Source organism: Limanda limanda, chromosome 5, assembly GCF_963576545.1.
Source record: "Limanda limanda chromosome 5, fLimLim1.1, whole genome shotgun sequence".
NCBI classification, from domain to species: Eukaryota; Metazoa; Chordata; class Actinopteri; order Pleuronectiformes; family Pleuronectidae; genus Limanda; species Limanda limanda.
Window position 1 is genome coordinate 23,237,434 of NC_083640.1, and position 21,192 is coordinate 23,258,625.

A 21,192-nucleotide genomic window follows, 5' to 3' on the forward strand; every position below is an offset into this window, starting at 1 on the left:
GGAGAGTAACTCATCATCATTTCCAATTTTCATTATTCCCAACACTGAGCATGACTTCAAGGATAAACTGACAAAACAAGATCTCCTGAAATAGGATGCGCCCTTGGATATCACTTACATGTTTTCTTTGCAATGAGGTCACATTTAATAGCCAAGATTGCAGATGTACCTTCTTTGAGGATTTGTCATGCATTTTCTCACGCTGTGGATTGTTCCAGAAACTCATTGTCGGACTTTTATATATAGCACTTGAATCAAGGAGGGGCTACAGAACGCTATTTTTAGCAGCTCCTACAAAAGCTGCTCGCCTTTATCCCAGTGTTCAGTTTGGGTTGCATCATCATTCCTGTTCAGGAATTGAACCCTATCCAAAGTACACAGTCGGTTCTTTCATCATCAGAAAGGCTAGAAACCTAATTATAGCTCTTGTTGGCCCTTAAATAAACATACGAGAGCAGCACCATTGTAAGGTAATGAACAGGAAATGGAGTATTTCTGGAATGCAGGGAGCCAGCAGGTGAGCCACGCCCACCCGACCCACCTCTTGCATCTCCTCGCATGTTTGAGACCTGATTTAATAAAACGTCCAGAGCAGCAGGAGTTTAAGGAAGACGACAGGGGACAGAGCATGAGTTTTTGGCCTAAAGACAATCTCCATACTCGGAATTCTAAGATTTGGAATATACTGCTGGAAAAAAAAGATCTGATGTTTGGCTGCGAGATGCAGATTCTGCTGCGACTGGCTGTTCTGGGTAAACAAATATGCTTTGACTAATAGTTCATTTCAGCTTGGAATGAGTTAGAGAGATGATGCACAAGCGCAGCAGCTGACATGAGATGTGATTTATATCAGATTTGTTTATTTCATTGGGTAGAACTCATTTTTATTATATAATCTTAGAATTAGGATATATCACATACCACATGTACCTGGGCTGTTGTATAATTGTATGACTAAGACCCTAAGGTCCCTGAATTGGAAAGTGAAACAAGACTATTTGTGAATCTTTGCAGCCACATGTCTTAGTATTGTTTTGCAGCTATATTTTGAGATAATTTTACATCTTTGTAATCCTGCAAGTGTTTGTGGTTACTAGCAGCCGGTTTAATCAGTTAGATGTAATTTTGTGTTTCTTTGAGGACGTTGTGTGTTTTGTAAATCTTTAGCAGTTTGCAGGGGCATGTCAGGGCTGGCAGAATAGGAGGCGTGAACCCAATAGCAACGACACTGAAGCAGAGTGGGAATGAGCAAAGTTCTTGTTAATTAAACGTAGCAGGGGTCAGGAGCCAGGCAGTCAGTCCGATACAAACAAATCCGACGAGGAGCAAGCAAAAGGGAAGTCCAGGGAAAAAGCAGACAGGTCACCATGGGTATCAGGCAGGAGGGAAAACGCTGGAAGGTCAGGCACAAACACACTAAACGATCTGGCAGAGGACAAAGGGAACAGGCATGCAGATATACTTGGGAGACTAATGAGTAAATGGAAGACAGGTGCGTCTGTGGGTGGAGCCGGTGAAGGGGTCTGAGGAACGAGGAAGTGCAGAGCAGGAGGGGAGTGGCTGAGTTCTGAAATGACAAAGGGATTAGTATGCAAAACTATGATGAGACAAAATGAAAATATTAATAAGAGGGCGAATTTGTGACAGGGCATGCTTAATGTTAAAGCACTCCATCTAAAAGATGATTTTGTGAAAGAAACAATTCAAATTAAACAAATGCTGGATGTAGTTGGAAGACATTCCAGTATTAAAATAGAGTAATCCATCCATGCCCAGTGATGGTATCAGGTTGGAAACACAGCTGTTAATAGCTCAACCAGTCTTCCTTTCTGTTTTGTCCCCCTGACCCAGTGGTGTGCCTTGTTGTAGCGGTGGCTCAGATCCCCTCACCTCACTTCCTGTTCCGGAGACCCATGTCCTGGTCCAAAGCGCGGGAGTTTTGTCAGCGGTACTATGTGGACCTGGCCGTGCTAAACACAGAGGAGCAGTACTTTGCTGTCCTCAATGCTACCCTCTCAAGCAAAGTCAGCTTCTGGCTCGGTCTGCGGCGTCAGAGCAGCCTCAGCAACTGGACCTGGGTGAACGGGGAAGAGCTGAAGTACACACACTGGTACAGGAGGAATTACAGAAGCCTCTGTGCCAGTTTGGAGTCCATGTTGGATAAAGACAAGAAGATGCTGGCTCGCTTCTGTGACGAGCCGCACATGTTTGTCTGTCAGGGTGAGTAATGCTTCATCGTAGTTGTTTATACGAACATATAAACTGGTAAATATTATCGTTTTGGTGGATTACCTTCATTGTTCCAGGTGGAGCTTTGTTTTCAGTGCTTGTGCATGTTCATATCTCACATGGAAATGATACAGATACACACATTACACATGCGGAGACATAATGCACATAGGATGCATACGAAGGCCGAACCAAGACAAGACGGTCTACAGGGGATTTCCGTCACCACCTTGTCACGATGAGAAAGTTTTAACGCCCCTTGGTTTTTTAAACATGTGTACGGCTGATTTGAAGCCTGCTACTTAAGCATCGGATGTTTCGTTGCTTGCCGACCCCATTAACCCCTGCAGCCTCCAAAGGACGCAGCCCCTGTATTGAAACACGGCCACTGTCAAATTGTTATGAATTGCAGGGACACAACCGAGCCATTGCTGATGTTGCATGTGTTTGTGCCCCCCCCCCCCCCCCCCCCACACACACACACACACTCCCTGGAAAGAGCCAAGCATAGAATTCCAACCATTTCATTTATATGATACTAGACTTTAAAGCAGCCATACCCAAACCCTAATCAGTTATATGTGTGATGTATAACAGCAACAATCTTGGCACCTCAGGTGAAGGAAACTTCTGCACAAGACACTCAAGCTCACGTGAACTGGACTACAAGTGGGAAACCGACCTGACTGGCTTGTTTATTCTCGTTCACAGGTCCAGTTGCTCCACAGACAGTGAACGCAGCATCAGTGGGCAACGGTCAGTTGAATCTCAGCTGGAACATCTCTGCCTTTATGCAGATGACACCACACAGTTACAACGTGACCACGTGTACCAGCACATGTGACACAGTCCTGTACTCCTACACCGACGGCTCTGCCTTCATGAGCGTCAAGATCTCCAACCTGACTTCAGCCCCTGTGACCTTCATCCAGGTCGCTGCTTTCGTTGTTCGGCCTGACGCTGTGACTGGTGGTGAAAGGATCCTTCAAAGTGATCCCACAACTTTACACTTCAAAACGGGTAGGAAGGACTTTGTGTAAACTACATATTTGTCTGTTGTTGTGGACTTTAGGAAACACTGAAAGCATTATGAAAACCTGTTGCTTGTAAATTCTTGTATTTCTGTGTCATATATATTGACATTCTCTTCTCCTTAGCAGAATCTACTAAGCAGCACAACATCATACCTCTCATTTTGAAGCTGCTCCGGATCGTGTCCCTGGCTCCTCCGCTGTGGATTCTTTATCGTATCATCAAAAAAGGCAAGTCTCCTCTGTTGTGTAAGAAAATGTATTCAACACTTTTCATAACAAACCAGCCTGTTAAACATGCATCCCTCCTGTCTTTTCTTCTTCTTCAGGTTTTGAGTTGGATCATGACGTCTCAGAGGAGTTGAGGTCAATGGAAAGTGTAATTGTTGATCTGACCCCTGAGAATCCACAGGAACTGGCTGAAAAGGGCTAAACATCCATCCACTAAGGGAACGACAACATGAAGAATCCAGAAGAAGTTGAATATTTAACTTAAGGAAGAGATGAGCTTTCCAATCTGGAAAAACAGGACCAATGTTTGGAAGTTCTTGAGAACCTCACCAGTCACCACGAGGATAAAAATTATCCGTGTTGTAGATCATTGTGGAGGTTGCTCAGTAGAGCACCTCAAGCTGCTGTCTGCTCACCGCCGCCTGCTCCCAGTGCATCGCCGTCATCTCCTCCACCATTTGAGTCAGTGCAGCCACTGACTGGAGCTACTGCGGAGCCGTCATTCAATCTGATGTGTCGGGCGCCATATTGGGCCACTGTGGCAACTCACTAATCCTCAGCAGAGAGACCAGAGGCGAAAGTGCCGACCTGTCGTAAACAATTATGAACAATATTGCTGTTGTACGTCACAATCCTGCGACAATGACGTAATTGAACAACATTTGTACACACAGTATGTGGAGGAAGAGTCGTGCCTGTTTTTTTTGTGGTATTTTAGTGTCATACTTACTGGAATCTTCTCATCCCTTCCACAAACACTGAAAGATTATACCTGCAATGTATTGTTTCGTTAAATCTGAGCTCATATTCAACCATCGCTAATCAAAGCTAATCTGTTTACATGAATAATCGAGGGTGGACACATTAATGATTACTTAAACCTGTGAAACAAGGTGGGATATATGAAACCCTCTTTCTTTAGAGAGTAGGTTAATGTTGACATTAGCACTGTGAGGTCAACAAAGGTGCCTGGCAAAATGATCACAGAAGTTTCTTTTTATTACTGAACTGATTTGAACTTTAGCCTTTTTTTAAACTTTTTTTATAAAATAAAACCTTAGAGCGTTTAGTTTATTTAAAAAGGCTTAATGTCAATAAATGTGAAATGGTCCATTTGGCCAGAAGTTACATAACATAAAGCCACGTCATGGAAAACGTCACCATCATGTAGATGTGGTGGCAAATTCTAAAAGACTGTATCAAAAAGACACACGTTTTTCAAATAGTATTAGCCATTACTTTTGTTTGTTTTTAGATTTTTTTTACATGTATTTTTTTATATTAGTGCGTGATGCCTACATCCAATGATGTTTTGGGACCAAGGGCAAAGCTCATTGGAAAACAAATGACGTTTATAACGCTGTTATAAAAATGAAAAAGATCTCAACTCAGCTAACACTGATGAGTCAAGAAATGAAATAGATTTTAGGTTTTTCAGAGAAAGTATTCTTTGCACAAATATTGCCGTTCTCACACTTTCACCTTTAGGTTTGTTTGGTTTTATATCCGTTGTGTATTTGGGATATTTTTAAGTAGAAATGTACTGTACCAGAGTTATATTCACTGTCTAAGACCTACACCTACACTAAAAAGCTGTTTTCCCAGTCATACCTGACAATGTGTAGGTACGGTGTAATCAGAAAGCAATTAGTTAGTGTCTGTGGTGGTAAACTGTGTCAGTAGGAATTAACTAAAGCAGTGAGATTGATGACTTGATTGATGTGTTCTATTCATTTGAAGATAATTAAAGAACATGATCTGTATTTCTTCATGACACAGAGTTAGTGAAAGTATTACCACTCTCTTACCAGTAGAAAAAAGCTGAAGCTACAATCAGCTGTTAATTATTGTACACAGTATAACAACTATAGGAACCAAGCCTTGTGCTCACTGATTAGTTTTTCATATTTGGTTGCTATCCAACATTTAATAAGCCGTTAGTGTTATGTGTCTGTTTTACATTTACATTTTTGTACTGATTAAAAAAAACAATTAATTCAAGGTAACAATAAATGAAAATAACCTTTCTAAGAGTTTTATTTTTTGTGGATTTGTCCCACAAGCCTTGTGTCACGTTCACTCCTCAAGCAGTCTAGGTTTCCTCTGAGTCGTGATTAAAGCCACTCATCAGGGAAGTGAAGCCGAGAAGGTCGACACCAGCCTCCACGTTTAGCAGCTGCGTTCTGGGCCCAACCTCACTGAGACGTCTGCACAGATCATGACATACATCACTTATAGTCTCCACCCGACCGGATGAGCGGTAAATGATAACAGCGGTTACCACAGACTTCTGTACAGAGATGGTTCACATCAGTTCTCAGGTCAAGACTGCGTCCAATAAGCTGACTCATGAGTTTCCATGGTCAGACCACATCCTTTGACTTCAAGAGATAAAGACGAGTGTGAGCCCTGAGGGGGGGCTTCAGTGCATCTCACCATCGCATTAAAGAGAGAGATAAGAAGACATGTCCTGCCTGGGGGCTTTCAACGGTCTCTTCTCCTGCATGGTCCTCCTCATTGTCCACTCAAGTGAGTAGAATATTTCTGATTTAAATATTTCTGCAATTACTTTTTCTATATATTGTTTTCTAATGTATCATCTGAATTTTGTTTTTAGGTGATGGCTCTGAGATTATCAATGGGAAAAAAGTGAAGCCCAACTCGCTGCCGTACATGGCTCTGCTTGAGATACCAGCAAAATTCTGTGGAGGGATACTGATCGATAAATCATGGGTCCTGACTGCTGCCCACTGTAAAGAGTGCGTTACCATAGTTACAACATTTCAGAACATGCGCCAACAATAATCTTAATTTCCAACTAACAGTGTAAAAGACATAATGTACTGATTAAAATCTAAGAAAATGAATGTGGTTATAGAAAGTGCAGCATAATGTTTCTATCGGATTTATTTGCAATGACATGTTAACATGATCTGAATTCATAAACTAATTATGATTTAATCACAGTTACTTTATTATACTGGACGCACATGTTCACTGTAATATGATCAATCTAATGAGGCATATACTCTCCCAATGTATATATTCTTTTTACATACTTGTTCGTTTGTGTTTCCTTGCACTTATAAGTACCGCATGTTTACTTATCATCACTTCACTGGTGTCTATTTCTGACTGTTCTTTTTGCTGCCGTCCTTGTTGAGGGACTAAGAAAGGATTATCTTATCTTATCTCATCATATCTAAAAACACTTTAAATATCAGCGTGCAGAACAGTTCTGTGAATTGTAATCAAACACAATACTGTGTTTTTGCTAATGCAGAATGGAGACAGTGTTGCTGGGGGTGCACTCCATCAAGGCCAAAAAAGACAAGTCCAGGCAGGTCATAAAGGTTAAGAAGCGTTTTCAACATCCCGGCTATAATTCAGCTACAAAAGTCAATGACCTCATGTTGCTCAAGGTAAAATAACATTACAGCATTAATGTTAATGAATAAATGGAACAATCAGCCAATATATGTGAAGAGAGTCAGCATTAATTCATTTTGTTCTATTATTATTTCAGCTTGACGAATCTGTGAAGGAAACCAAGACGGTGAAGTGTCTTAAGTTGGGTGATGCCATCGAAGAACCAGCAGCTGGGACCAGCTGCATGGTGGCAGGATGGGGCCAAACAAATAACAGAGTTAACAAAATGTCCGACATCTTGATGTCCGTCAATGTGACTGTGGTCGACAGAGTGAAGTGCAACTCTGCTGAATATTACAACAGGAAACCCGACATCACCAGCAGCATGATATGTGCCGGTTCAGACTGGAAAAATCAAGCTGACACTTGTGGGGTAAGTAACAGTGAATGTTTGTTTGCAGGGATTTAACTGCCGTCCCTCCTGTCAGTGTCTGGACTGCCTGTCAGTGACTGTGGTTATCTCTGTAGGGGGATTCAGGAGGCCCACTGGTGTGCAGCAGAGGGCTAGTTGGAGTCACTTCTTTCGGGTACAAGTGTGGCCTGATTAAAAAGCCAGGAGTGTACATGTATCTCACAGTGAAACAACTATGCTGGATCAAAAAGACAATGAAGAAGTCTGACATTAATGAGCACCCGCTGTGAAGGATTTTGTATTTGCGACCATGTTAATCAATTCTATGTGAGGTGATATGATGGAGATTTCTGCTCCTGCTGCAAAAAAACAGGCTGAGGTGATTTTATTTTGAAATCTAAACTGGAGAGACACGTGTTTATCATGAAAGCAAATTGCCAAAGGGACATTATTGAGTCCTTCAACCAGACTGATGCCAACCAGACAGATTCACCACTTCCTGCATCAAGAGCCTAATTTAAAACTGAGGTTTCAGCTCAAGTGTTGTGGAAAAACAGTGTTGCAATAAAGATAAATTCTGGGCCATGATGTTTTATCTAATCCAGTGATTCTCAACTAGTGGGAAGTAGGCCAAAAAAAATTAAAGAAAAAATCCTGTGCTTTTACTTTGAAGGTTGTTTTTTTTTGCAGTGGAGTGCCGTCTATACAAACTCCTTAACAATATGTTGTTTTACCTTGTGTCCTTAAGATGCAGTTTTTGGTTTTTAATTAAAATGCAGCTAATTTAGTTTAAAAGGGAACAATTCCCTCTCTGGCATCGTCACCTGATGGTCGTTTTGGTTTAACACTAAACTTGTTTTATTGTGTTGCATAATGTGATATTCTGTACTATCTCAGGTTCAAACTGCACCATCTTTCAAGCATGCGCAAAGACGTCATCTCCAGTTGTTGTCTAGCTTCCAGAGTTACATGCGCACGTTGTCCGATATACAGCCAAATCCGATGTACTTATCTGGGGGTGGTTATCCGACTTCAGTCGGACACAAGAAATCTACATTTGTGGAGTTACATGAAATGGATCTTCGATTGAAACCCGACAACGCCAGAAATCGGGTTTCAATCGGACACATGTAACCGCAGTGACTGATCCATGTTCTTATACTGTGTTAAAACCTCACACCAACATTTCTGTAGTCTATGGCAGAGGCCAAAATAAAGAGTGCACGTTGTCTGTCTTTCTCTCTCAGCTTTTCTTTCTCTCAGATGACTCTTTCAGGTTTTGATCTCCTTCCCTGGTTTTCTCTGGTTTCAGGGTCCTAAGATCAGTGTTCAAATAAAAACAGATCATTCTTTATGTTATGTTTTCTTTCTTTTACTCTTCTTCAGGTCATCTGTTGTTCAGATGGTTCCCACAAACCTTCCTTAAACGTATAATTCAATTCAACAACTTGTAAAGAACATTCCAGCCCTTCACATTCAAGGTTTGGATTGAACTTGGGGAACTTGGGGACCTGGTTATGATACATTATTGATCTGAGGTGGAGATGGGGACCCCCCCCCCCAATTTTTGTTTAATTACCGTATTTACTGTTTGCCAATGTCAAGAGAACTCAGCCGTTTTTTAAAAATTGCCTTGCCCCTCCTTTCTGAATAAAGGTTTAAAGTATTATTCACATTTACAAACACAAACAAGGACTGTATTATCTAGATGATGTTTTAAATAAGATGAAGGTCTCTTGGAGGTGAGTTATGAAAAGAGAGTGAGAATCACATGAGGCGAGAAGAAGAGGAGGAAGCCCTTGGTGCTAGAGGTTGGGGAAGGAGGGGGGGGGGGGATGTTGCAGCAGTGTGCAAGCTGTTTCCCCAGTCATACCTGACAATGTGTAGGTACGGTGTAATCAGAAAGCAATTAGTTACTGTCTGTGGTGGTAAACTGTGTCAGTAGGAATAAATTAATGCAGTGAGATTGATGACTTGATTGATGTGTTCTGTTCATTTGAAGATTATTGAACAACATGATGCTTGTTTTCTTTCTGACACAGAGTTAGTGAAAGTATTACCACTCTTCTTACCTGCACAATAAAGGTGAAGCTGATCCAGTATGAAGACTATAGGAACCATGCCTAATGCTCATTGATTAGTTTTTCATATTTGGTTGCTTTCCAACATTTTAGCCGTTAGTGTTAAAGGCCTGTTTTACATTTACATTTTTGTACTGATTAAAAAAACAATTTATTCAATGTAACAATAAATGAAAATAAACCTTTCTAAGAGTTTTATTTTTTGTGCATTTGTCCCCCCCCCTGCCTTGTGTCACGTTCACTTTCCTCCAGCAGTCTAGGTTTCCTCTGAGTCGTGATTAAAGCCACTCATAAGGGAAGTGAAGCTGAGAAGGTCGACACCAGCCTTCACGTTTAGCAGCTGCGTTCTGGGCCCGACCTCACCGACACGTCTGCACATTGATCATGACATGCATCACTTATAGTCTCCACCCGACATGATGAGCGGTAAATGATAAGAGCGGCTACAACAGACTTCTGCACAGAGATGATGCACATCAGTTCTCATGTCAAGTTTGCATCCAATACGCTGACTCATGAGTTTCCATGGTCAGACCACATCCTTTGACTTCAAGAGATAAAGACGAGTGTGAGCACTGAGGGGGGGCTTCAGTGAATCTCACCATCGCATCAAAGAGAGAGATAAGAAGACATGTCCTGCCTGGGGGCTTTCACCGGTCTCTTCTCCTGCATGGTCCTCCTCATTGTCCACTCAAGTGAGTAGAATATTTCCAATTTAAATATTTCAGCTTTTACTTACCTTTATATTTTTTTCTAATGTATCATCTGAATTTTGGTTTTAGGTGATGGCTCGGAGATTATCAGAGGGAAAGAAGTGAAGCCCAACTCGCTGCCGTACATGGCTCTGCTTGAGACAACCAAACCAGAGTGTGGAGGGATACTGATCGATAAATCATGGGTCCTGACTGCTGCCCACTGTATGAAGTGCGTTACCATAATAACAACATTTCAGAACATGACCACTGTAATACGATAAATCCAAGTAGGCATATACTCTCCCACTGTATATATTCTGTTGTATATCAGAGTGCAGAACAGATATGTGAATTGTAATCAAACACAATACTGTGTTTTTGCTCTTGCAGCATTAAGACCGTGTTGCTGGGGGTGCACTCCATCAAGGCAAATGAAGAGAATTCCAGGCAGGTCAGAAAGTATCCGAAGCATTTTCCACATCCCTGCTATGATAACGATACAAAGGTCAATGACCTCATGTTGCTCAAGGTAAAATAACATTACAGCATCATTGTTAATGAATAAATGGACCAATCAGCCAATATATGTGAAGAGAGTCAGCGTTAATACATTTTGTTCTATTATTATTTCAGCTTGGCAAATCTGTGAAGGAAACCAAGACGGTGAAGTGTCTTAAGTTGGGTGATGCCATCAAAGAACCAGCAGCTGGGACCAGCTGCATGGTGGCAGGATGGGGCCAAACAAACAACAGTGTTAAGAAAATGTCCGACGTCTTGATGTCCGTCAATGTGACTGTGGTCGACAGAGTGAAGTGCAACTCTGCTGAATATTACAACTGCACACCTGTGATCACCAGTGGCATGATATGTGCCGGTTCAGACGTGAAAAGGACTGCTGACACTTGTCGGGTAAGAAACACTGAATGTTTGTCTGCAGGGATTTATCTGCCATTCCTCCTGATAGTGTCTGGACTGCCTGTCAGTGACTGTGGTTTTCTCTGTAGGGGGATTCAGGAGGCCCACTGGTGTGCAACGGATGGCTGGTTGGAGTCACTTGTTATGGACCCAAGGTCTGTGGCAAGACTAATAAGCCAGGAGTGTACTCGTATCTCACAGTGAAACAACTCAGCTGGATCAAAAAGACAATGAAGAAGTCTGACATTTAATGAGCACCCGCTGTGAAGGATTTTGTATTTGCAACCATGTTAATCAATTCTATGTGAGGTGAAACGAAGGAGATTTCTGCTTCTGCTGCAATAAAACAGGCCGAGGTGATTTTATTTTGAAATCTAAACTGGAGAGACACGTGTTTATCATGACAGCAAATCGCCAAAGGGATATTATTGAGTCCTTCAACCAGACTGATGCCAACCAGACAGATTCACCACTTCCTGTATCAAGAGCCTACTGTAAAACTGAGGTTTCAGCTCAAGTGTTGTGGAAAAACAGTGTTGCAATAAAGATAAATTCTGGGCCATGATGTTTTATCTATTTCAGTGATTCTCAACTGGTGGATAGCGGGCCAAAACAAATTTTAAGAAAAAAATTTGCATTTACATTTACTTTGAAGTTGTTGTTTTTTGCAAAGTCCCTAAGATGCATTTTTTGTTTTTTAATTAAAATGCTGCTAATTGAGTGTAAAAGGGAATATTTACCTCCCTTGCAACGCCACCTGCTGGTTGTTTTGGATTAACATTAAACTTGTTTTATTGTGTTGCATACTGTGATAGTCTGTACCTTCTCAGGTTCAAACTGCACCATCTTTTGTTTAGATAAATTCGAGAAGTGGAACATTTTCCTCGATTTGGGTCTCGTCTTGTCTTTAAGGGGTGATGGTGGGTCCTGAAGCCAGACCAGTTAAACCACTGATCTAATCATCACTGATCCATGCTCTCATACTGTGTTAAAACCCAACACCAACATTTCTGTAGTCTAGAGGAAGAGGCCGAAATAAAGAGGGCACATTGTCTGTCTGTCTTTCTCTCTCAGCTTTTCTGTCTCTCAGCTGACTCTTTCAGGTTTTGATCTCCTTCCCTGGTTTTCTGTGTTTTCATGGTCCTAAAATCAGTGTTCAAATAAAAACAGATCCTTTTTTATGTCATGTTTTCTTTATCTTACTCTTCTTCAGGTCATCTGTAGTTTAGTTGGTTCCCACAAACCTTCTCAAACGTATAATTCAATTCAACAACTTGTAAAGGACATTCCAGCCCTAGTTTGCTCACATTCAAGGTTTGGTTTGAACTTGGGGAACATGGGGACCTGGTTATGATACATTATTGATCAGAGGTGGAGATTTGGGACCCCCCCCCCCCCCATTTTTGTTTAATTACCATGTTAACTTTTTGCAAATGTTAAGAGAACTCAGTTTTTTTTCAAAAATTGCTATGCCCCTCCTTTCTGAATAAAGGTTTAAAGTATTATTAACATTTACAAACACCAACAAGGACTGTATTATCCAGATGATGTTTTAAATAAGATGAAGGTCTCTTGGATGTGAGTCATGAAAAGAGAGAGAGAATCACATGAGGCGAGAAGAAGACGAGGAAACCCATGGTGCTTGAGATGGGGAGGGGTGGGGGGGTGCAGCAGTGTGGAGCTCAGTCAAACACAGTTTAAGATTTTTTTACATCTATTTTTTTATTAGTGCGTGCTGCCTATATGCAATGAGGTTTTGGGACCAAGGCCGAAGCTCATTTCAAACAAATGACGTTAACAACGCTATGATTAAAAATTAAAGAGATCTCAACTCAGCTAAACGTTGAGTCAAGAAATGAAATAGATTTTAGGTTTTTCAGAGAAAGTATTACATGCACAAATATTGCCGTTCTCACGCCTTCACCATTAGGTTTGTTTGGTTTTATATCTGTTGTGTATCTGGGATATTTTAAAGTATAAATGTACTGTACCAGAGTTATATTTACTGTGTAAGACCTACACTTACACTGACAAGCTGTTTCCCAGTCATACCTGACAATGTGAAGGTACGGTGAAATCAGAAAGCAATAAGTTAGTGTCTGTGGTGGCAAACTGAGTCAGTAGGAATTAACTAATGCAGTGAGATTGATGACTTGATTGATTTGTTCTGTTCATTTGAAGATTATTGAACAACATGATGCTTATTTTGATTCTTACAGAGTTAGTGAAAGTATTACCACTCTCTTACCTGTACAATAAAAGTGAAGCTGATCCAGTATAAAGACTATAGGAACCATGACTAATGCTCACTGATTAGGTTTTCATATTTGGTTGCTATCCCACAGTTTATAAGCCGTTAGTGTTAAATGCCTGTTTTTAACATTTTTGTACTGATTAAAAAAAAGAATTTATTCAAGGTAACATTAAATGAAAATAAACCTTTCTTAGTGTTTTAAATTTTTGTGCATTTGTCCCCCCCCCTGCCTTGTGTCACGTTCACTTTCCTCCAGCAGTCTAGGTTTCCTCTGAGTCGTGATTAAAGCCACTCATCAGGGAAGTGAAGCCGAGAAGGTCGACACCAGCCTCCACGTTGAGCAGCTGCGTTCTGGGCCCGACCTCACTGACACGTCTGCACATTGATCATGACATGCATCACTTATAGTCTCCACCCGACATGATGAGCGGTAAATGATAAGAGCGGCTACAACAGACTTCTGCACAGAGATGATGCACATCAGTTCTCATGTCAAGTTTGCATCCAATACGCTGACTCATGAGTTTCCATGGTCAGACCACATCCTTTGACTTCAAGAGATAAAGACGAGTGTGAGCACTGAGGGGGGGCTTCAGTGCATCTCACCATCGCATCAAAGAGAGAGATAAGAAGACATGTCATGCCTGGGGGCTTTCACCGGTCTCTTCTCCTGCATGGTCCTCCTCATTGTCCACTCAAGTGAGTAGAATATTTTAGATTTAAATATTTCAGCTACTGCTTTTTTTTTTCTCTTAAATATATCATCTGAATTCTGGTTTCAGGTGATGGCTCTGAGATTATCGATGGGAAAGAAGTGAAGCCCCACTCGCTGCCGTACATGGCTCTTCTTAAGACAACAAAACCAGAGTGTGGAGGGATACTGATCGATGAATCATGGGTCCTGACTGCTGCCCACTGTAAAAAGTGCGTTACCATAGTTACAAAATTTTAGAACATGCGCCAACAATAATCTTCATTTTCAGTGGACAGTGTAAAAGACATTATGTACTGATTAAAATCTAAGTAATTTTACGTGGTTATAGAAAATACAGCATTATGTTTCTCACGTATTTCTTTGCTGAGGCAAGTGTGGATAAAATAACATGTTAACATGATCTGAATGCATAAACTAATTATGACTTAATCACAGTTACTTAATCATACTGGACGCACATGATCACTGTAATACGATCAATCTAAAGAGTCATATACTCTCCAACTGTATATATTCTGTTTATATATTAGTTAATTTGTGTTTCCTTGCACTTATAAGTATCGCATGTTCAATTATCATCACTTCACTGGTGTGTATATCTGACTGTTCTTTTTGCTGCCGTGCTTGTTGAGGGACAAAGAAAGGATTATCTTATCTCATCTTATCTAAAACACTTAAAGAATCTGCTTGCAGAACAGTTCCGTAATTGTAATAAAACACAATACTTTCTTTTTGCTCTTGCAGAATTAAGACCGTGTTGCTGGGGGTGCACTCCATCAAGGCCAAAAAAGACAAGTCCAGGCAGGTCATAAAGGTTAAGAAGCGCATTCCACATAACGACTATAATTCAGCTACAAAGGTCAATGACCTCATGTTGCTCAAGGTAAAATAACATTACAGCATCAATGTAAATGAATAGATGGAACAATCAGCCAATATATGTAAAGATATTCAGCATTAATACATTTTGTTCTTTTCTTATTCCAGCTTGGTAAATCTGTGAAGGAAACCAAGACGGTGAAGTATCTTAAGTTGGGTGATGCCATCGAAGATCCAGCAGCTGGGACCAGCTGCATGGTGGCAGGATGGGGCCATACAAACAACAGTGTTAAGAAAATGTCCAATGTCTTGATGTCCGTCAATGTGACTGTGGTCGACAGAGTGAAATGCAACTCTGCTGAATATTACAACAGACATCCCGTCATCACCAGTGGCATGATATGTGCCGGTTCAGACGGGAAAAATGAAGCTGACACCTGTCAGGTAAGTTAGTGTGAATGTTTGTTTGCAGGGATTTAACTGCCGTCCCTCCTGTCAGTGTCTGGACTGCCTGTCAGTGACTGTGGTTTTCTCTACAGGGGGATTCAGGAGGCCCACTGGTGTGCAGCGGAGGGCTGGTTGGAGTCACTTCTTTCGGGTACGAGTGTGGCCGGAAAGACAAGCCAGGAGTGTACTCGTATCTCACAGTGAAACAACTCAGCTGGATCAAAAAGACAATGAAGAAGTCTGACATTTAATGAGCACCCGCTGTGAAGGATTTTGGATTTGCGACCATGTTAATCAATTCTATGTGAGGTGAAACGAGAGAGATTTCTGCTTCTGCTACAATAAAACAGACCGAGGTGATTTTATTTTGAAATCTAAACCGGAGAGACAAGTGTTTATCATGACAGCAAATCGCCAAAGGGACATTATTGAGTCCTTCAACCAGACTGATGCCAACCAGACAGATTCACCACTTCCTGCATCAAGAGCCTACTTTGAATCTAAGGTTTCAGCTCAAGTGTCGTGGAAAAAAAGTGTTGCAGTAAAGATAAATTCTGGGCCATGATGTTTTATCTATTCCAGTGATTCTCAACTGGTGGGTCGCGGCCCAAAAAAATTTAAAGAAATAAATCCTGTGCTTTTACTTTGAAGGTTGTTATTTTGCAGAGTCCCTAAGATGCACTTTTTGTTTTTTAATCAAAATGCAGCTAATTGAGTGTAAAAGGGATATTTCCCTCCCTTGCATCGCCACCTGCTGGTTGTTTTGGATTAACATTAAACTTGTTTTATTGTGTTGCATACTGTGATATTCTGTTCTATCTCAGGTTCAAACTGCACCATCTTTTGTTTAAATAAATTTGAGAAGTGGAACATTTTCCTCGATTTGGGTCTCGGCTCGTCTTTAAAGGGTGATGGTGGGTGCTGAAGCCAGACCAGTTAAACCACTGATCTAATCATCACTGATCCATGTTCTTATACTGTGTTAACACCCCACACCAACATTTCTGCAGTCTAGAGGCAGAGACCGAAATAAAGAGGGCACGTTGTCTGTCTGTCTTTCTCTCTCAGCTTTTCTTTCTCTCAGCTGACTCTTTCACGTTTTTTACATTACATTACATGTTATTTAGCTGACGCTTTTGTCCAAAGCGACTTACATTTTAAGTACACTCAACATTTATGAGGGGTTTTGATCTCCTTCCCTGGTTTTCTCTGGTTTCATGGTCCTAAGATCAGTGTTCAAATAAAAACAGATTATTATTTATGTTATGTTTTCTTTCTCTTACTCTTCTTCAGGTCATCTGTAGTTCAGATGGTTCCCACAAACCTTCTCAAACGTATAATTCAATTCAACATTTTGTGAAGAACATTCCAGCCCTAGTTTGCTCACATTCAAGGTTTGGTTTGAACTTGGGGAACTTGGCGACCTTGTTATGATACATTATTGATCTGAGGTGGAGATTGGGCCCCCCCCCTCCCCCCCCAATTTTTGTTTAATTACCATATTTACTTTTTGCAAATGTTAAGAGAACTCAGTCAAACACAGTTTAAGATTTTTTTTATTAGTGCGTTCTTCCTACATCCAATGAGGTTTTGGGACCAAGGCCGAAGCTCATTTCAAACAAATGACTTTAACAACGCTGTGATTAAAAATGAAAAAGATCTCAACTCAGTTAACACTGATGAGTCAAGAAATGAAATATATTTGAGGTTTTTCAGAGAAAGTATTACGTGCACAAATATTGCCGTTCTCACGCCTTCACCATTAGGTTTGTTTGGTTTTATATCCGTGGTGTATCTGGGATATTTTAAAGTATAAATGTACTGTACCAGAGTTATATTCACTGTCTAAGACCTACACCTACACTAAAAAGCTGTTTCCCGAGTCATAGCTGACAATGTGTAGGTACGGTGTAATCAGAAAGCAATTTGTTAGTGTCTGTGGTGGCAAACTGTGTCAGTAGGAATTAACTAATGCAGTGAGATTAATGACTTGATTGATGTGTTCTATTCATTTGAAGATAATTGAACAACATGATGCTTATTTTCTTTCTGACACGGAGTTAGTGAAAGTATTACCACTCTCTTACATGTACAATAAAGGTGAAGCTTAAATCGGCTGCTAATTATCGTATCCAGTATAAAGACGATGGGAGCTATGCCTTGTGCTCACTGATTAGTTTTTTGATGTGATTAAAGAAACTGCATCACTTATAATCTCCACCCGACCAGATGAGCGCTAAATGATAACAGCGGTTACCACAGACTTCTGCACAGAGATGGTTCACATCAGATCTCAAGTCAAGATTGCGTCCAATTCGCTGAATTTCCATCCTCAGACCACATCCTTTGACTTCAGGACATAAAGACGAGTGTGAGCACTGAGGGGGGGCTTCAGTGCATCTCACCATCACATCAGAGAGAGAGAAAAGAAGATGTCCTGCCTGGGGGCTTTCACCGGTCTCTTCTCCTGCATGGTCCTCCTCATTGTCCACTCAAGTGAGTAGAATATTTCTGATTTAAATATTTCAGGTCCTACTTTTTCTTTTTCTTGATTTTTAAATGTATCATCTCAATTTTGGTTTTAGGTGATGGCTCTGAGATTATCAATGGGACAGAAGTGAAGCCCCACTCACTGCCGTACATGGCTCTGCTTCAGAGTCCCACACAATGCTGTGGAGGGATACTGATCGATGAATCATGGGTCCTGACTGCTGCCCACTGTATGAAGTGCGTTACCATAATTACAACATTTCAGAACATGCGCAAACAATAATCTTCATTTCCAACAGACAGTGTAAAAGACATTATGTACTGACTAAAATCTAAGAAATGTTTACGTGGTTATAGAAAATGAAGCAAATGTCTTGGATAAAATAACATGTTAACATGATCTGAATGCATGAACTAATTAAGACTTAATCACAGTTACTTTATCATACTGGACGCACATGATCACTGTTATACGATCATTTTAATGAGCATATACTCTCCCAATCTATATATTCTGTTTACAAACCAGTTAATTTGTGTTTCCTTGCACTTATAAGTATCTCATGTTTACCTATCATTACTTCACTTGTCTCTATTTCTGACTCACCTCTCTGCTGCTGTCCTTGTTGAGGGACTAAGAAAGGATTATCTTATCTTATCTTATCTAAAAACACTCTAAATATCAGCAAGCAGAGCAGTTCTGTGAATTGTAATCAAACATAATACTGTGTTTTAGCGGTGCCAACATTACGACCGTGTTGCTGGGGGTACACTCCATCAAGGCAAATGAGGAGAATTCCAGGAAGGTCAGAGAGGTTCCGATGCATTTTCCACATCCCTGCTATGATAACGATACAAAGGTCAATGAACTCATGTTGCTCAAGGTAAAAATAACATTACAGCATCAATATAAATTAATAGATGGAAAATCAGCCAATATATGCAAAGAGATTCAGCATTAATATATTTTGTTCTTTTCTTATTTAAGCTTGGCCAATCTGTGAATGAAACCGAGACAGTGAAGTATCTTAAGTTGGATGATGCCATCGAAGATCCAGCAGCTGGGACCAGCTGCATGGTGGCAGGATGGGGCCAAACAAACTAGGATGCCATGGAAATGTCTGACGTCTTGATGTCTGTCAATGTGACTGTGGTCGACAGAGTGAAGTGCAACTCTGCTGAATATTACAACTGCAAACCTGTGATCACCAGTGATATGATATGTGCTGGTTCAGACGGTCAAAATGAAGCTGACACTTGTGGGGTAAGTAACAGTGAATGTTTGTTTGCACGGATTTAACTGCCGCCCCTCCTGTCAGTGTCTGGACTGCCTGTCAGTGACTGTGGTTTTCTCTGTAGGGGGATTCAGGAGGCCCACTGGTGTGCAGCAGAGGGCTGGTTGGAGTCACTTCTTTCGGGTACAAGTGTGGCCTGATTAAGAAGCCAGGAGTTTACTCGTATCTCACAGTGAAACAACTCAAATGGATCAAAAAGACAATGAAGAAGTCTGACATTTAATGAGCACCTGCTGTGAAGGATTTTGTATTTGCGACCATGTTAATCAATTCTATGTGAGGTGATATGAGGGAGATTTCTGCTTCTGCTGATATAAAACAGGCCGAGGTCACCACTTCCTGCATCAAGAGCCTACTTTGAAACTGAGGTTTCAGCTCAAGTCTTGTGGAAAAAAAGTGTTGCAATAAAGATCAATTCTGGGCCATGATGTTTTATCTAATACAGTGATTCTCAACTGGTGGGTCCCGGGCCCCAAAAAAAATAAAAAAAGAATCCTGTGCTTTTACTTTGAAGGTTGTTTTTTTTTGCAGCGGAGTGCTGTCCATTCAAAGTCCTTAACAGTATGTTGTATTACCTTGTGTCCCTAAGATGCACTTTTGGGGTTTTAATTAAAATACAGCTAATTGAGTGTAAAAGGAATATTTCCCTCACTAGCATCGCCACCTGCTGGTCGTTTTGGTTTATCATTAAACTTGTTTTATTGTGTTGCATACTGTGATATTCTGTACTATCTCAGGCTCAAACTGCATCATCTTTTGTTTAAATAAATTTGAGAAGTGGAACATTTTCCTCGATTTTGGTCGGAGCTTGTCTTTAAGGGGTGATGGTGGGTCCTAGAGCCAGACCAGTTAAACCACTGATCTAATCATCAGTGATCCATGTTCTTAAACTGTGTTAAAACCCCACACCAACATTTCTGCATTCTAGAGGAAGAGGCCGAAATAAAGAAGGCACATTGTCTGTCTGTCTTTCACTCTCAGCTTTTCTTTCTCTCAGTTGACTCTTTCACATTTTGGTCTCCTTCCCTGGTTTTCTCTGGTTTCATGGTCCTAAGATCAGTGTTTAAATAAAAACAGACAATTTTTTATGTTATGTTTTCTTTCTCTTACTCTTCTTCAGGTCATCTGTAGTTCAGATGGTTCCCACAAACCTTCTCAAACGTATAATTCAATTCAACAACTTGTAAAGAACATTCCAGCCGTAGTTTCCTCCCATTCAAGGTTTGGTTTGAACTTGGGGGAACTTGGGGCCCTGGTTATGATACATTATTGTTCTGAGGTGGAGATGCCCCCCCCCCCCCCCCCCAACAATTTTTGTTTAAAGGGACTCTTACCTTTGTTGCATTTTTACACTTTTTTTGGATAAGGTTAAATTGGTATTAATAAGGTAATGACACTCTAAAATGCAAGACAGACCCACCAGGAGTAAAAACAAACAATTATTTCACTCTCATAATATTTAGTGAAAACTTCAACCAATAAAATTCTTCGGACCGAAGGACCTTATTGGCCGACAGACCTGTCTGTTTGCTGCATGGACATGCAGGTTTTACGTCTGCTTCTTGTGGCGCACATAAATGGTGCAAATAACCATTGAACTGAAAAATATATATGTGAATGTAAATGTATATAACTTACCGGTGCTTCTGAATCCGAATCCATTGCTTTGGTAAACAAAAACTCACGTGCGTGCGCGGAGGCAGTAGGTTGTAAATAAAGTTTCTTCAAAAAAACACCGCGGATGGGAACGAGGGGGTGGGGCATTGGAGGAAGGCGGGATGATTTGAATGTGCTGTAATTCTCAAATGCAACAAAGGTAAGAGTCCCTTTAATTACCATATTTACTTTTTAAAAATGTGTCAAGAGAACTCAGCCGTTTTTCAAAAATTGCCATGCCCCTCCTTTCTGAATAAAGGTTTAAATTACTATTTACATTTACAAACACCAACAAGGACTGTATTATCCAGATGATTTTTTATATAAGATGAAGGTCTCTTGGAGGTGAGTCATGAAAAGAGAGTGAGAATCACATGAGGCGAGAAGAAGAGGAGGAAGCCCATGGTGCTGGAGGTTGGGGGGGGGGGGGGGGATGTTGCAGCAGTGTGCAAGCTGTTTCCCCAGTCATACCTGACAATGTGTAGGTACAGTGTAATCAGAAAGCAATTAGTTAGTGTCTGTGGTGGTAAACTGTGTCAGTAGGAATTGACTA

The 21,192-nt window shown here is 40.8% G+C and overlaps 4 protein-coding genes across 6 annotated transcripts; all 4 read left to right on the plus strand.

The window, feature by feature from the left end:
* Window positions 1–453: 453 nt before the first annotated feature.
* Window positions 454–5,487, plus strand: LOC133001502 (uncharacterized). 3 transcript variants are annotated; one of them, XM_061071096.1, is made up of 5 exons: window positions 454–517; window positions 1,852–2,220; window positions 2,941–3,249; window positions 3,387–3,491; window positions 3,590–5,487. In XM_061071096.1, exons 2-5 carry the CDS (start codon window positions 1,914–1,916, stop codon window positions 3,691–3,693), a joined length of 825 nt encoding a protein of 274 aa, XP_060927079.1. In that variant the 5' UTR covers window positions 454–517; window positions 1,852–1,913; the 3' UTR covers window positions 3,694–5,487. The 3 variants fall into 3 exon arrangements, with proteins under 3 accessions (XP_060927079.1, XP_060927077.1, XP_060927078.1); XM_061071094.1 differs by having other exon boundaries at window positions 499–752; XM_061071095.1 differs by having other exon boundaries at window positions 499–752; window positions 3,390–3,491.
* Window positions 5,488–5,956: 469 nt separating this feature from the next.
* Window positions 5,957–16,075, plus strand: LOC133002175 (polyserase-2-like). The gene is made up of 13 exons (XM_061071940.1): window positions 5,957–6,020; window positions 6,109–6,250; window positions 6,775–6,913; window positions 7,018–7,293; window positions 7,389–7,558; window positions 10,439–10,499; window positions 10,682–10,957; window positions 11,053–11,125; window positions 13,848–13,916; window positions 14,000–14,141; window positions 14,677–14,815; window positions 14,920–15,195; window positions 15,291–16,075. The coding sequence occupies exons 1-13, from the start codon at window positions 5,957–5,959 to the stop codon at window positions 15,447–15,449; spliced, it is 1,986 nt and encodes a 661-aa protein (XP_060927923.1). The 3' UTR covers window positions 15,450–16,075.
* LOC133001508 (granzyme A-like) lies at window positions 9,985–11,577 on the plus strand. Its single transcript, XM_061071103.1, has 5 exons — window positions 9,985–10,048; window positions 10,136–10,277; window positions 10,439–10,577; window positions 10,682–10,957; window positions 11,053–11,577. Exons 1-5 carry the CDS (start codon window positions 9,985–9,987, stop codon window positions 11,212–11,214), a joined length of 783 nt encoding a protein of 260 aa, XP_060927086.1. The 3' UTR covers window positions 11,215–11,577.
* Window positions 16,076–17,459: 1,384 nt separating the features above from the next.
* LOC133001506 (granzyme K-like) lies at window positions 17,460–19,364 on the plus strand. Its single transcript, XM_061071100.1, is given in 5 exon segments — window positions 17,460–17,694; window positions 17,784–17,925; window positions 18,425–18,572; window positions 18,677–18,952; window positions 19,048–19,364. Coding segments are annotated over 5 exon segments (789 nt in total). The 5' UTR covers window positions 17,460–17,630; the 3' UTR covers window positions 19,207–19,364.
* The last annotated feature ends 1,828 nt before the right edge of the window (window positions 19,365–21,192 follow it).

What these genes read in the sequence shown, in the direction of transcription:
- LOC133001508 (XM_061071103.1), top strand. Translation starts at nt 9,985, where the DNA reads ATGTCCTGCCTGGGGGCTTTCACCGGTCTCTTCTCCTGCATGGTCCTC. An exon ending in CCTCCTCATTGTCCACTCAA is followed by an intron (nt 10,049 to 10,135) that starts GTGAGTAGAATA and finishes TTTTGGTTTTAG; the next exon opens with GTGATGGCTCGGAGATTATC. An exon ending in ACTGCTGCCCACTGTATGAA is followed by an intron (nt 10,278 to 10,438) that starts GTGCGTTACCAT and finishes TTGCTCTTGCAG; the next exon opens with CATTAAGACCGTGTTGCTGG.
- LOC133001502 (XM_061071094.1), top strand. Translation starts at nt 629, where the DNA reads ATGAGTTTTTGGCCTAAAGACAATCTCCATACTCGGAATTCTAAGATT. An exon ending in GCACATGTTTGTCTGTCAGG is followed by an intron (nt 2,221 to 2,940) that starts GTGAGTAATGCT and finishes TCTCGTTCACAG; the next exon opens with GTCCAGTTGCTCCACAGACA. An exon ending in TTATCGTATCATCAAAAAAG is followed by an intron (nt 3,492 to 3,589) that starts GCAAGTCTCCTC and finishes CTTCTTCTTCAG; the next exon opens with GTTTTGAGTTGGATCATGAC.
- LOC133002175 (XM_061071940.1), top strand. Translation starts at nt 5,957, where the DNA reads ATGTCCTGCCTGGGGGCTTTCAACGGTCTCTTCTCCTGCATGGTCCTC. An exon ending in ATGACCTCATGTTGCTCAAG is followed by an intron (nt 6,914 to 7,017) that starts GTAAAATAACAT and finishes TTATTATTTCAG; the next exon opens with CTTGACGAATCTGTGAAGGA. An exon ending in CCTCCTCATTGTCCACTCAA is followed by an intron (nt 13,917 to 13,999) that starts GTGAGTAGAATA and finishes TTCTGGTTTCAG; the next exon opens with GTGATGGCTCTGAGATTATC.